This window comes from Oppia nitens, unplaced genomic scaffold (genome assembly GCF_028296485.1).
Source record: "Oppia nitens isolate AA-2021 unplaced genomic scaffold, nextdenovo-longstitch-racon4-pilon3 scaffold29_pilon_pilon_pilon, whole genome shotgun sequence".
NCBI classification, from domain to species: domain Eukaryota; kingdom Metazoa; phylum Arthropoda; class Arachnida; order Sarcoptiformes; family Oppiidae; genus Oppia; species Oppia nitens.
In genome coordinates this window covers 427,501-443,257 of record NW_026533209.1, presented here as the reverse complement: position 1 = coordinate 443,257, position 15,757 = coordinate 427,501, and the positions used below count along the sequence as shown (strand labels likewise).

The 15,757-nt window shown below is 27.5% G+C and overlaps 1 protein-coding gene across 1 annotated transcript in view; it reads right to left on the bottom strand.

Moving 5' to 3' along the window:
• Positions 1 to 1,147: 1,147 nt before the first annotated feature.
• LOC128954810 (forkhead box protein O-like) overlaps positions 1,148 to 15,757 on the bottom strand; it is a 29,058-nt gene continuing 14,448 nt past the window's right edge. Inside the window, exons 2-5 of the mRNA XM_054300408.1 lie at positions 11,367 to 11,762; positions 10,652 to 11,267; positions 8,488 to 9,339; positions 1,148 to 1,250 (exon numbers count right to left, since the gene is read on the bottom strand). Of these exons, the coding sequence (XP_054156383.1) occupies positions 8,951 to 9,339; positions 10,652 to 11,267; positions 11,367 to 11,762 (1,401 nt within the window). The 3' untranslated portion in view covers positions 1,148 to 1,250; positions 8,488 to 8,950. The remainder of the gene's footprint in view (positions 1,251 to 8,487; positions 9,340 to 10,651; positions 11,268 to 11,366; positions 11,763 to 15,757) is intronic.

The following is a 15,757-nucleotide window of genomic DNA, read 5'->3' as shown; positions in this document are numbered from 1 at the left end:
TTTTTTGCTAAAAAAAAAGTTTTAGATTTCCCAACAATTTGTTGTTTGTTTTTTTTATTTTTAAATTTTTACTCAACTTTTCATTCATAAAAATAAAATAATATATTTTCTCTGTATGTGTTTGTGTGTTGTTTTGTTATTTTCATTTCATTTTATATATAAATATATATATATATATAAACAGTTTTATTTTTCATTACATTTATTCAACAAAATATTTTTTCACTAATATATATATATAAAGTTATATATAGTTAATATTTATTTACAATATTTTATTATTATTTTTTTTGAGAGCAATTTGTCTAAATTGTGTGTATGGTTTCACTTTGTAAATGTTTATATGATTTTTAAATAGACTTTTATTTAAAAAAAAAATAAATTGTTGTTTCAAAAAAAACATTGATTAAATCAATTGATTTTTTTATCATTATCATTTAGTTGTTTTAGCTTAAATATTATTATATATATATATATATATTCATATTATATACTTATGTAATGTACAAATAAAAATAAACAAATAATTAAAAATCAAATATAATAATAATAATTGATAATAATAATAATAATGTCTATATAATAATATATCAATTAATGAATTATATATAACTTATATATATATATATATTATAAAACAATAATCTTTTCTCTCAAACGACTTTTAATTAATTAATTAATTAATAATAATCAATAATTAATAATAACTAATATTAATCAATAATAACTAATATTAATCAATAATAATAATATTAATAATAATTATAATTATAATGAATAACGACTATATATAACAACAAACAAAACACAGGGCTCTATCAATAATATCAATAATAATAATAATATAATTAAAATATATTTTTATATTTATTTATATGATTGTTGTTTATGTGTATTAAAAACTTATATAACATATATATTTGTGTTTTTTAAAAACAAAAAAATTATAATATAATAATAATATATTTATTTTTCTACAATAAAACTGTAGTCCCAAAAATAAAAATAATAAAACCGTAATTTAATTGTTGTTTTATTGTATTTCATGTCAATATATATATATATAATATATATTTGATTAGTCCATCAAATTATGATTGTATTTGAAATTTAATGATTTTTTTCTAACAACGCTGAATGGTATGTCACACATATAATAATAATAATTATTATAATAATTATTATTATTTAACATCTATATAATGTTGTTGATGATGATTATGATGATAATGGTGATGCTGATGATGATACTAATATTAATGATATCAATAAAATAATGATAATAATAATTAATAAAAAAAATTGATATTTATATATATGTATATAATTAGTGTTTTATGCATTTCAATCATATAAAAATTTATATACGTATATACTATATAATTATAGTAATTTATTATTAAATTTTTTTTATTATCACTTTTCCAATTAATAAAAGTGATAAAACGATATATATTATATTGTATTGAAAAAAAAATAATAATTTGATTTAATGTGTTTTAATATATATACATATATGAGTGAACACCTATTGGCGGTGGATAGGTAGATGGGGTGGGGGTAGGTAGATGTGTACGTTGTCTAATGTTATTATAACATATTATTAAACATTGGGGGATGAAAGGGGCGGACGCGCACATGTATTAATATTATTATTACATATGTTATGTTGGCACTTATTTTTTTTTTTAAAAATCAATAAAAATTATGTCAATTTTAAGTATAGACAATACATTAGAAGTGAGAGAGAGAGAGAGAGTATAGTTTCAAGTATTGCACAGAATATTCATTAAAAATAATAGTTTTATTTAAAATAAATTTATTATTAATAAATATATTAAATATATCTATATAAAATAAGATAATAGATTATTTTTTTAACTTATTTTATTACAACATTTCAAATGTTATAATTATTTTTAGAGATAAAAATATATAATGGGTATTGAATGAGAAAATAAAATAAAATTATCGATTAATTGAAATCCTGTTTGACATTCAATATATATACTGTATATATATATACTATATATAAGATAGATAGTTGGCATTCAAATTGTTATAATAATTATTAATAATTGTTGTAATAATTATTATATACTAATAATAATAATRATGAATATAATGTTGTATTTTTTTGAAATAAAAAATTGTTAATGAATTATTATTATTATTATTATTACTTAGGATATAACATCAATAATTTTTTTGTCATTGAATTTCTGTTTTTTTAGATATACATTTACTAAACCCATACAGGTTTTTATTATTGAAATAATAATAATAATAATAATAGATTCATGTCTTGATATATATATATATATATAAAAGTGCAAATGTATTGTGTGTTTGACATTAATTTTTTTTTTAATATGTCTACAGTATTTCTCTCTCTCTCTCTCTCTCTCTCTCTCTCACACACACACACACACACACACACTTTCAATATATACATGTATATCACATTGACACACATTTTTATATTATATCGTTTATTATGTATGTCTATATATATATATACACACAAATACATACATAAATGAATAGGAATATTCTGTATTAAATACATTTTTTTCTCGCTTACAATAAGAATATTCTGTAAATAATAAATTATGTTTTTACTCTCTCTCTCTCTCTCTCTCTCTCTCTCTCTCTCTCTCTCTCTCTCTCTCTCTCTCTCTCTCTATCTCTTACACATACACACACATAAGATATATAATACATATGTATTAAATCATTATTTTTTTTGTTGAATAAAAATTTCTATAATTGAATGGATTGAATGTATTTACAGTAGATTTATATAATATATTAATAATATTTTTGTCTTTCCCCTTAATTTTTTCCCTGCTAAATATATAGATTATTTTTACTTTATATAATAATAATAATTACTGTTATTTTTTATATATATTGTCGTCACTAATCTATAACTAATTTTTTCTGTCTCTCTATTATTCTCTCTTTCAGTTTATAAATGTWKTTTCAATTGAATTTTTCAATGTCTGATATAATAGTCTATATTAAGCGTACATTACAGTAGTAATACATAATTAACTAAAAAGCAAATCAATAGGCAGACAAACATTTTTCAAAGTATTAAAAAAATAAATAAATTATATAAACTTTTTTAAATAAATTTTTATATAACTACAAGTCTATACTGTTATAATATCATACAATAAATCAGTATTAAAAATATTACATACAATATTATATATATTGAATAAATTATTATCAACAATTAAATAAAAATTGTTAGATAATATTTATTTTAGCATTTGGGCTTGTTTGWCATAATCATCATTATAATAATTATTATATTTATAAAGTAAAATCATTGTGAATTATAATTTATTATAATTATTATTAAAACAAAAAAATTTTAAATGTGAAATAATTTCTTTTAAAACAAATTAATATAATTATATATTTATATCACTTCTAAACTTATAATAATTTAGTTTACTTTTTTTTTAGTTTTGTTTAAACAAATATCAAATTTAAATTTAAGCAAACATACAGCAAGTGTGTGTATATATATACAGTATATATTGAATACTAGAATATAAATGTCAACTATTTTTAAATTTTTCATTATAATGCTAATAAAATAATAATAATAATTTTTTAGTGTAAACTTTTGTATAAAATTTATGTCGAAATAATTTTCGTAATTTTTAAAATGGGAGAACTATTTGCTATAAAATAATAATCATAATAATGAAACAAAACTTTTATAATATATATACAAATAATATATTGTTAATTTAAATAAGAAAAAAATTTTAATATTAGATTTTTATAATACATAGACATACAAACACACACACACACACAATCATACAATAGGTACTGTATATATATATATATACCTGTTGTATGATTTTCGTGCAAATATTGACACTTTTATAGCAAATTACTTTATCGAAAGCAATTTAAATGAATAATTTATTTTTCATATAAAATTCAAAGAAAATTATTTATTTTTTTTGATTCTATACAATCACACACACATAATATACAGTAGAGACTGTATAATAAATGTATAATTCAATATATATATATACTATGTGTATATATATATATATAGCAAACATTGTATAAACACTAAATTATACAGTAAAAAATTTATTTAGTAAAATATATACAGTACCAGTATATTCAAATATATTATTAATTTGCTTATTATAGCAGTGTGTGTGTGTGTATGTGTGTGTGTGTGTGTGTGTGTGTATGTGTGTGTGAGAGAGAGAGAGAGAGAGAGAGAGAGAGAGAGAGAGAGAGAGAGAGAGAGATCTAGAGAGAGAGAGAGAGAGAGAGAGAGAGAGAGAGAGAGAGAGAGAGAGAGTGAGTGAGTATCTAATAATGGCAAAAGTTTTTGAGAGAGAGAGARAGARARAGAGARAGAGWGAGTGAGTGAGTGAGTGRGTGAGAGAGAGTGAGTGAGTGAGAGCTAAGAGAGTTAGCAACAAAAAAAAAGTTTTATATTTATATATAAAAATCAGTTTTATAAATGTTTATATTGATAGATGTCTGGGATTTGTGTAAAAGTTTTATTAAACAATTTTCATGTACAGTATATACAGAAGCTCTTTCATTCAACAAATATATTATATATATATATATATAATATATATATATATATATATATATATATATATATATATTATTTATATAATATATATATATATATATATATATATATATTTATAAGCAAAAAAAAAGTTGTCTGATTATAGCTGATGATTGTGATATACCAGAAAAAGTAGGAGCAAAAAAAATGTCCATCACCTAAAATAGCGCATCAGTGCCATTATAGCACACACACACACACACATACCAGTGCCATATAGCACACAGCATACCAGTGCTATACACCCAGTGTCATATAGTCATAGCATACAACACACACACATACTGTACAAAATCCCAGATACTTATGCATATAATGACATTTCACTGTTCACTGAATTTCACTTAACGCTTAAAGAAAGTAAAATAAAAATATAAAAAGATTTTATTTTAAAGTAAAAGTAAAATATATATATATAAAGGGTTTTTAAACAGTAGTATACAGTACTACAGTACACAAAGTCTGTATTACAGACACACACACACACACACACACAAACATACATGAGCTTTGACAGCACACAGTTATTGTACTGTACTGTATAGTACATGAGCTGGTAATAAGTAAAAGAGATTGTGATTGAAAAGGGTATACACTTTTTTTGTAGTTTCTTTCAAAAAATTTTATCACTATTGACATATATAATGTCACTGACTGTTAGAGAGAGAGGCCTACAAAAGCAACCGGTGCTGTAAAAACTCTCTCTCTCTCTCTCTCTCTCTCTCTCTCACACACACACACACACACATACATACACACAACTGTCCCAATACTATGTCAACCCTTTAAGACCCAATTTTTTTCTTGATATCTGTTTTGTGTATCTATGTGTGTGTGTCGGGTGCGGACAATACAATAATAGCACATGGATCTCATATTAACTTCAACTGTCCCATTACTATACCGGTATATATACCATTACAATAGCTTTACGACAATAGGCACCGCAATAACAAACATAAATAGCCCGAAGCGCTTACGGAATATTCCTTATAAATATAATACATATTATATTTCAAGTTAAAAACCCTTTCACTATAAACTAAACTATATGTATGTATATATAAAAACTTATAATAATAAGTGTTATAGAAATTTACAATTTGTTACTCAAATAGTCATTATTTGATATTCAATCAAAATTTTTTTTTGAAGAAATTGAATAAAAATCTATTGAAATGAATGACTGAAATGTATGTATATTTTTGAAAAATTATTGAAAAGAGAGAGTGAAAGAGATTGAGTGACACACATATACATACAGTATAGTACAGTACAGTACTGTATTTAGGGCTCATATTTGTCATCAATGGTATTAAAGCATACATAACTGGCCTCCTGTTTAGAAATCATTTTTTCTCTCTCACTAAATACCGGTGTGTATAAGTGTGTACTGTAGTGCCACAACAGTMTATGTGTTGTAAGCCTAAAATGTATGCCTTTCCCCTTACTCCTAATAATAATGAATGCCTGTATCTGTCATTTTTACTACTATTTTTAGATGCCTTTTATCTCTCTCTCTCTCTGTCGCTTGGATTCATATTATATCACATGACAATCACTTTTTATTTTTGTACTGTATWTAWATATATAGAAGCAATTGTTTAGCTAGGGGTAATTTTGGTGGGACCGGGAGGTGCAGCAGGCAATGGTGGTGGTGGTGGGTGTTAGGGATTTGTATGGATCATTGCTATGCTTTTTTTTGGTACAGTATTTTCACTGATTTTTTCAAAAGTCCTAATTGTGTCCTAAAACATAGCATATGTGTGTCTATGTGTTGTATACAATAAAACAAATAAAACTATTTAGGGTTTCTCTCTCTCTCTCTGAGAGATGATATAAATCAACGAAATATATATTTATATATAGATTTTTAGAGAGAGAGAGAGAGAGAAATCTCTCGAAAATAAAAATAAAAACTTTTGGCCCCAAACTCTATGGTATATATGATATTATATTATATACAGATTTTTGTGCTGTTATAATAATAATAATAATAAAAAAGGACAGTTAGTGTAAATAATTGGCAGATATTTTTCATATGTACAGTAAATTTATATATTTATATAGTACACAACACATAGTTTATATTAAAAAAAAAAATAAAATTATTGTAAATATAATATACTATACATCACATGAGTGTATAGCTGATATCAACAACAAAAAATTATGATAACACTATTTTTAAAAAAATGTTTCAATAGTTAAGAGCACTATAGTGTTAATTAATTAATTTATATATATATATATTGTTTTTTGCCCACACAGTTTTTTGGTAAGATATAAATGCTAACATAAATAATAATACATTTAAATAACAATTTAAATAATAATAATAATAATCGATAAGTTATGTGATGAAACCGGATCTTCAATTTATAGTATAATAATAATAATGCAAATGATTTCTAAGATATATTATGCAAAATATTGATATACTTGATAACTTCTAAGTTATATATAGTAAATATCATGTGATGTATGTATATCTATGTGTGTTTGCTTTTGTATAATGTATAATGAATTTTGACCCAAAAATGTCAAACAAATTTTTTTTCTCAGTTGTCGTTTTGAACTTTTCAAAAAATATATATATTTATATATATATAATATAATTTTAATTAATGAAAAAATAGATATATATATATATATATATATATATACTGTATATAATATTATAAATTCGGTTGACTGGTATATGTTATATAATGCGATAAAAATTTATGTTATGTTTTAAACTATACATACAATAATATATGATACAAGTATGCTATAAACATGCAAAATAAATTTCACATCATCATCATCATATGACTACATAACAAAAACGTATATACGCGCTTATGTAGGTATAATGTATTTATGTAAATATACCGTATGGGTTTAATAAACAAGTATATAAACAATATATGTATGATTTTTTTTTAATTATAAATGTATGTATTTTATATATATGTTTGATGATTGAATTAGTAGTGGGCAGTGGTGCTATATTGGTAATAGTATTGATTTCAATTATAATTAAACAATTTAGATTATATTTTGGAAAAAACAAACATTAGATATAAATTATATGTAGAAAAAAATAATTATGTAGTTATGTATTAAATAATGTCGCAAACAATAATGTATACATAAATACATATATGTAGAGAGAGAGAGAGAGAGAGAGAGAGAGAGAGAGAGAGAGAGAGAGAGAGAGAGAGAGAGAGAGAGAGAGAGAGAGAGAGAGAGAGAGAGAGAAAGAGAGAGTTAACATTTTATTATTTTATTGTTGACTCCCAACAACAACAAAAATTATTGCCCCTTTTGTTAGCCTGTCTTAAAACTAAATATAAAAAAATATTTATATTATAGTTTAACTAACTAATTAATAATTAAACTCATTTTATTTATAAATTTTTCAACAAAAAAAACAATCGGGGATAACACTGGACACATAAATTTTTAAAAAAATAAGACATACTGTATATTTACAAAATAATATTGTTATATAAAAAATAATATAGTTTTAACTCCCACCCCACCCAACCACCCCCTGGTTTGATGATGGGGGTGCCGCCGCCGCCGCCGCCACTCATATAATAATATATATTAAATTGTCTTTTTTTAAATAAAAAATTATTATTTTAATATATGTATAAATTTACAATATAATAATAATCACATACAATATAAACGTATATAAATTTATATAAGACATCACATAATAATAATAATCATCATCATCGACACACACAAACACATCAACAACAATATTATCAATCAATTAATTAAAAATTAAAATATAATTAAAAAAAAATATATATATATATAATTATAAAAATTATTAAAAAAAAATTACATACAATTAATGTGTGATTTTTGTTGCTGTTGTGTTATAGTTGTAACAATCATTTAATTATTTTTTTTGTTGTTGAATAATACAATCATATCATTCATTCACTGGTAATTATAAATGAAAACATCGTCAGCGGATCCAAGAAAATTGGGTTTTTTGTTGTTGTTGTTGTTTTCTCAATGATAATGATTATAATAAAGTGGTCATAAAAATTATAGTTTTTGTTTTTTTGTTGATGAAAATGTATATAAATGGATGAATTGAAGGATGAAGAAGACGGACGACGACGACGACGATGACAATGACGACGACGACGAAGAAGCAAACGGTAAATATTCATCTGAAACGGTCGGTATATATCTATATATATATATTGAGATATAGTGTGGTATATGTGTACAGAAAGTGATAGTGATGTCCGGGATGTCATCATCATCAGCAACAACAGCCCATCCCAATCATCCAACCCATCAGTGAACCCATGAACGACTGGACGGTGCGTTTGTCGTCATCGGTGCCGGATTATGGCTAACAACAGTGGTCGTGCCAGCCGGCGAACCGTGATGGTTAAGATGATTCAGATGTTGGTGTAGCTGATGATTAAGGTGATGATGATTCAGATGATTCAGATGGTTGTTGTGATTGTTGAGGTGATGGTGCATTGCGGCGGCAGCTGCAGCTGGATCGCCGCCGCCGGCAGCGGTAGCAAAGTTGAAGTCTAGGCTGCCGTCGACGCTTAGCTCGTGGCGTATGACTGAGTCGACGTCGCACTCGAGGCCGCCGTGCAATGAATCCAGATTGAGGTCCAAGTCGTTTGGCAACTGGTTGTTAAATGACAGGATATGGCCCATCATTGTAGCTGTGGTTATGGATATGGTATGGTATGTCCATCATAAGGGTTGGGTAGGTTAGGATGTGTGTGACAGAGAGGGAAAAAATCAGACAGACATTCATTAGCATCACATTTGTATTGATATTTCAATGACATATAACGATAAAATTATACTGTACTGTATATAGAAACTTGTTTTTTCAAATTTATGATTTAATATTATGAATATAATAATAAAAAAATTACTTATATATTACTTATATTATATACAGTATATACAGTATAATTGATTTATATTTTAATAGATAAATCAAACAAATTTTTGTATAAACAATAAATTTGTTTAAAATTCTATAAATATATAGATATTTTCCATAAAAATAATATCATTTAGTTTATTTTATTGTATTGTCAATTATATAAATGTTTCAACAACAACAAAAAAAACTTTATTTACATTTTATATTACCTAACAAAAAAAAAATAAAATAAATTTCTATGCATTTTATTAATATTGTTAAATAGCTAATTTTTGTTTAAACAAATAATATACTAGTAAATTATATTATATAACGATAAATTTATTTATTTTTTAAAGATAATATTCATGTTTGACTAGTTTTTTATTATCATTTTTAAAGGGCAATGATGTTATTGATAATAAATTTATATATGTATTTAATAATAATTATAATGATGTTTAAATATAAATAGCTATTTTAAATATTTTTTCTTACATTTATTAATATCGTTAATATTAAAAGCTAATTTAATGTTTTATTTAAAATGTTTTATTTAAAATTTTATAATTGAAAAAAATAAATTATAATCAAACCAATCAAATCAATAAAATTTATATATATATGTGTATTATTTTTTTAAACATACACACACTTAACTAACCAATAAATATATTATACATATAATTATCATTTATTATAATTATTATTGTTGAGCAATAATAAATAAAATATAAATAAATTAATAATTTTCATTATCAATATAATATATTTAAAAAAACTACTAATACTACTAGTGCTGACATACCTGTGCGCTCGCCCTTGAGTTTTCAATAATACTAAAAAAATCGCTAATATTTTCTATACTAATAAAAATATAGATAAATTATCAGATAATTAACAACACAGTAGAGAGTGTCGCAACTAATACTGTAGTAAATAACACATAAATTTTATATCAATTATTTTTTTTTTTAATGATTGAGAAATGCTTATGTATTTATATATATATATATATATTTTTTTGATTGATGATCGCTCAGGTAGTCTACAGTACACCGGTAAACAAACAAACAAACAAAACTGATTTAATATCTAACCTCTATTTTGGGCAGTCGTGGACTGGATGTGATGTTGTGGTGATGAAGAATAGTTGGACATCGTGTTGTTGGCCGCGACGGTAGTGCCGCTGGTCACTGCTGTGCAGTTGTTGTTGTTGGCCACCATAGTGTCAATGGTCTGACTGGACACCGGTGACAAACTGGTCAACTGATAGCTGGTAGTGTTCGAGCCGCCGCCGCCATTGGCAACACCGTTGAGCACGTCTGAGGCCAACAGTATTTGTGTTGGACTACGGGCGGCCACTCCGCCGCTAACATTGTTAAGCGCCGTCAGTGTCGTAGCGCCCGTCTCACTGGTTTGCTGCGACTGCTGCTGCTGTTGTTGTTGTTGCTGATTATAACCGGTTAGTTGACCATAGCTGCCCATAGTATAGGTCGTGTTGAGCTGTATATGTGAGCCGGCCGGCGACAATTGGCCAGTCGGCGACGTCTTATTAACGACGCCCAGAAAAGCTGTATTGCCAGTCAATTTCATAGTGTTGGCCATTTCGACCAACTGTTCCGTACTGTATTGGTCAACGTCGTTGACATTACCGGTATAGATGCGTCCAATGTCGCCGTGATTCCAACTGGTCAACGGTGATAGTGGCGGTACCTGAGTAAACATTTTTTTAAGCACAAAATTGGTCAATTAGTACCGACATATATATAGTATATTGTCTATAAGAGCACCGGTATTTGATTTAACACATACTTGACTGTCGTGCATATCGTTGTCGACGGCAGGTATCGGCGACAGGCGGCCACACGACGAAGCGTTAGACGAAGCGCGCGGCCGAAACTCGGGACTCAAATTGAAACCGTGATGTACGGGTGAATCGGGAAACATATCCAGACCTTCGGATACCGACGACGACGGACTGGGCGTCGACTGATCCAATGATAGACCGTTTTTCAGGGCTTCGATCTTCTTCTTGACCCGACCGCGCTTTTTCTCGTACTTTTGCGTTTCCATTGATGTGGCCCGACGTCGGGCAGCCTTACCGGGTTTGGCATCCGGGTTGATCATCCACCACGAACTTTTGCCGGTACCCTCATTCTGGACACGCATGAATCGGTTGTGTAGGGATAGGTTGTGTCGGATCGAGTTCTGGGTTATGGGTGATAATAATTAAGATAATAAACAAAAAGATAATGAATTAGTTTAAAAAACAAAAAAATTATCATAAATTATATTAAATAATTATAATGTAATAAATATAATTCGTGTGTGTGTGTGTCTACTTTGTGTGTGTGTGTGTTAATTATTATAATTGAATGGCTTATAATTATCATATTATTATTATTTTTTTTAATAAAGACATTATCATCAAAAAAATAAAATAAAATAAAGTTATTAGTTGTATATACAATATGTCTTGACTACATCCCAAGGTCGGGTAGCAATCAATTTTATGACTAGTTTTTTGTGCTGATAATAATAATATATTTTATTTAGTAGTAGTAGTAGTAGTAGTAGTAGTAGTAGTAGTAGTAGTAGTAGTAGTAGTAGTGTAGTTGCATTAGTAATGCAATTAAACATTTTATTTTTTTTTTGGGTAAAAATTTCCCCTAAATATACCATTAAACCACAATTTTTTCTCTATATATTTGTTAAAAGTCAATTATATTATCAATTATATAATCAGTAAATGTGACTGACTATGTCTAGCTAAAAAAAATATATATATACATTTATTTATACATATATACAGTATATATATATATATATATATTTAAAAAAATTATGTATATACTTATTTTAAGTTACCCCAATAAATTAAACATGATAAAAATCGCATTATACAAGCTATACATTATATATATATAAATTAAATATACAGTATTATATGTTTTATATAAAATTATAAATAAGTAAAAATCAAGAAACTAATAATAATAATAATAATTAAAATTATAATTTTTGTTTTCTATCAATTGCTATCATATTTAGCTATTTTTGGTACCAAAAACAGCAACAAAAATTAAACTCAAAATTTTTTATGTATGAGTTTTTTTTTGGTGGAGTTTTTGAAAAATTAAATACACGTTTGGTGACAGCTATTTGTGGTAACAGGAGCTCAAACCATAGATACAGTACTGTACAGTGTGTGTGTGTGTGTGTGTGTGTGTGTGTGTGAGAGAGAGAGAGAGAGACGGGATGCGGTCGTCCCGGTCGCCATGGGTTTGAAATATAAATATATAATATATATTTATATATAAGGATAGGGATAGTCCAAGTCATATATATATATTCATGCATACAGTATAAATTATACTGTATATTATAAACCATACAACACACATACATACACATTCCCATATCAATGGCATTTATATGTGTATAAAACAGTACAATATCTGTACTATATGTGCTCAACACATACACACATACACACACACACACTACGACACAAAAAATATGGTATAGCCATAAAAACTAAAGAGGTTGTGTCCTAGCGATATAAATTAGCGGCACTCATATGGAGGAGATAAATACCATACACACACACACACACACACACTCAGTTGACTTTTGATTTATTAGGCATTTTTTCATACAAAAAAAAGACATACATTTCTATAGATATATATAGACTAAATACATGTCTAACATCTACATCAATAGAAATGATGAATATAATGATCGGTTTAATTGTCCACAAAAAATAGCAAATTTAGATAAAAGCCCTCACATTGTTGATGATGATGATGAGCTATAGCTTTCCTTAAATACCCCCATAAGCTTAATGCCATTACATAATAAAGAGCGATAGAGAGAGAGAGAGACCTATTGAATAGTATGTGTGTATGTCGTGTGGTGATTAAGGACAGGGAGCTCAGACACACACACACACTAGAGATAGATAGTCAGTCAGTCAGTCAGTCACTTCAATAGTAGTGCCATTTATGAGCCAAAGATTTCCATACAGTATATACAAAAAAATTTCATATAATAGAGGGGACAGTATGATGTAAAAACCATACAAATCATTGAGAGTTGTACTGTATGAGAGCATAGGAGTATGGGTGCACAAATATGTAAGTGCAACTATGGGATGGGATGGGATAGGGCCAGTGATAAATATATATATATATATATGTATTTATAAAGCGTACTACCAGGATAATGACCATTTAAAAAAAATCACACACACACTCACATTAATATAGATAGCTATCAACCTATGATATTATATAAGCTATTTTTTTGTTTGGCTATTGTATTATAAATTTTTTTTGGTGGGGTATTACCTAAATATATCGGTACCGTTAAAGTCCCGGAAATCTCTCTCTCTCTCTCTCTCTCTCTCTCTCTCTCTCTCTCTCTCTCTCTCTCACACACACACACACACACACACACACACACACACACACACACACACACACAACTCATCTGGTAATGTGTTAAGACCTTATCGACAAATAAAATATTTGTTAAGATTATTATTATCATAATAATGATAATAATAAATGGCTTTTAAAGAGAATGAATGAATGTATAGTTCATATAATAGAGTTGTCAATACAATTGACAGCAATTTATATCAATTTTTGTTGAGAGAGAGAGAGAGAGAGTTCAATATATACTCTACAATACAATAAATTCATATATAGATTGTGAATAATACACACACTCTCATGAATATAATATGTCCATAGAGTGGATAAGGATGTGTGTGTGTGTGTGTGTGTGTGTGTGTGTGTCAATGTCAGTGTGTATGTGCTTTTTGCAAGCAATCAATGAGATGAAACTACAGTCTATATTAAAAGGGATAGTTGTCTGTGTGTGTTTGAGTGAGTGTATGCGTGTCGATGTGTTAACCAGATATTGTATTATCAAATTTTTTTAAGAGCAAACCGAAAGTGGACTTCAATATAAACTGTGTTAAATCCATTTGTATATATCCAACGGTTAAGTAGTAGTAGTAGTAGTAGAAGTAGTAGTAGTAATAGTAGTAGTAGTAGTAGTAGTAGTAGTAGTAGTATTAGATGTAGTATTTGTAATATTATTGAACATTTTCACTGAGGACAGACACACATGTATTTAGGAGGTTATATGAGTTTCTCTCTTTCTCTCTCTCTCTCTCTCACACACAGACGTAATACACTGAAAATACTAATGAGATTTTTGGTTCGCCTATCACTCGATTTCAAGTGCATTGATGAGAGAGAGAGAGAGAGAGAGAGAGAGAGAGAGAGCTGATGGCAATTGCTTTTGAATGGGAGGTAACTGTGTGAGTGAGAGAGAGAGAGAGAGAGAGAGAGAGAGAGAGAGAGAGAGAGAGAGAGAGAGAGAGAGAGAGAGAGAGAGAGTATGAACACCGGGAGATACCAGTGTGCAAGCAATGAGTCGTTCATCATTACAGTACATTAGAAAATGACCCTATCTGTCTATCCATGGCAGCTACATGTCCATCAGATATTGTATATACATGTATAGCTAGGAGAGAAAGAGAGCACTGACTCTCTCTCTCTCTCTCTCTCTCTCCATACACACAACTCTAACATCAATGCGTGAGCTCTTATCCTTCATGTGTCCAAAAATGCATTAGAGTTTTTAGAAGTGAAAACGGGCTAACCATTAATCAGGATGTGTCTGTCCAGACCTCCCCGACTCCCTACTGACTTTCAATTGCCTTTAAGGAGAGCACTGGCACTACTGGCATAGCATAGCATCTCTCTCTCTCTCTCTCTCTCTAAAAGCGGTGTCGTCTCAAAGCACACGGCAACCAAAAAAAAGTGAGAGACATATTACAGATCGAGAGAGAGAGAGAGAGATAACTCATATATTCTTAAAGGCATAATATAAGAGATTTGGCATAAAAAATCAGACCATGAATTCCCTCTATATTTCTAAAAGCATTTCATCATTAAATACGAGTGCCATTTAAGTATGAGAGAGAGAGAGAGAGAGAGAGAGAGAGAGAGAGAGAGAGAGAGAGAGAGAGAGAGAGAGAGAGAGAGAGAGACTAATATATATAATAGCGGGCACTGATATAGCTCGGGTATAGATTTTTATATCGGTATATCACTATATTGTATATGTTACCTACCTGTACCTGCTGTATATATATATATATAACAATAAGAAAAAACTTTTTG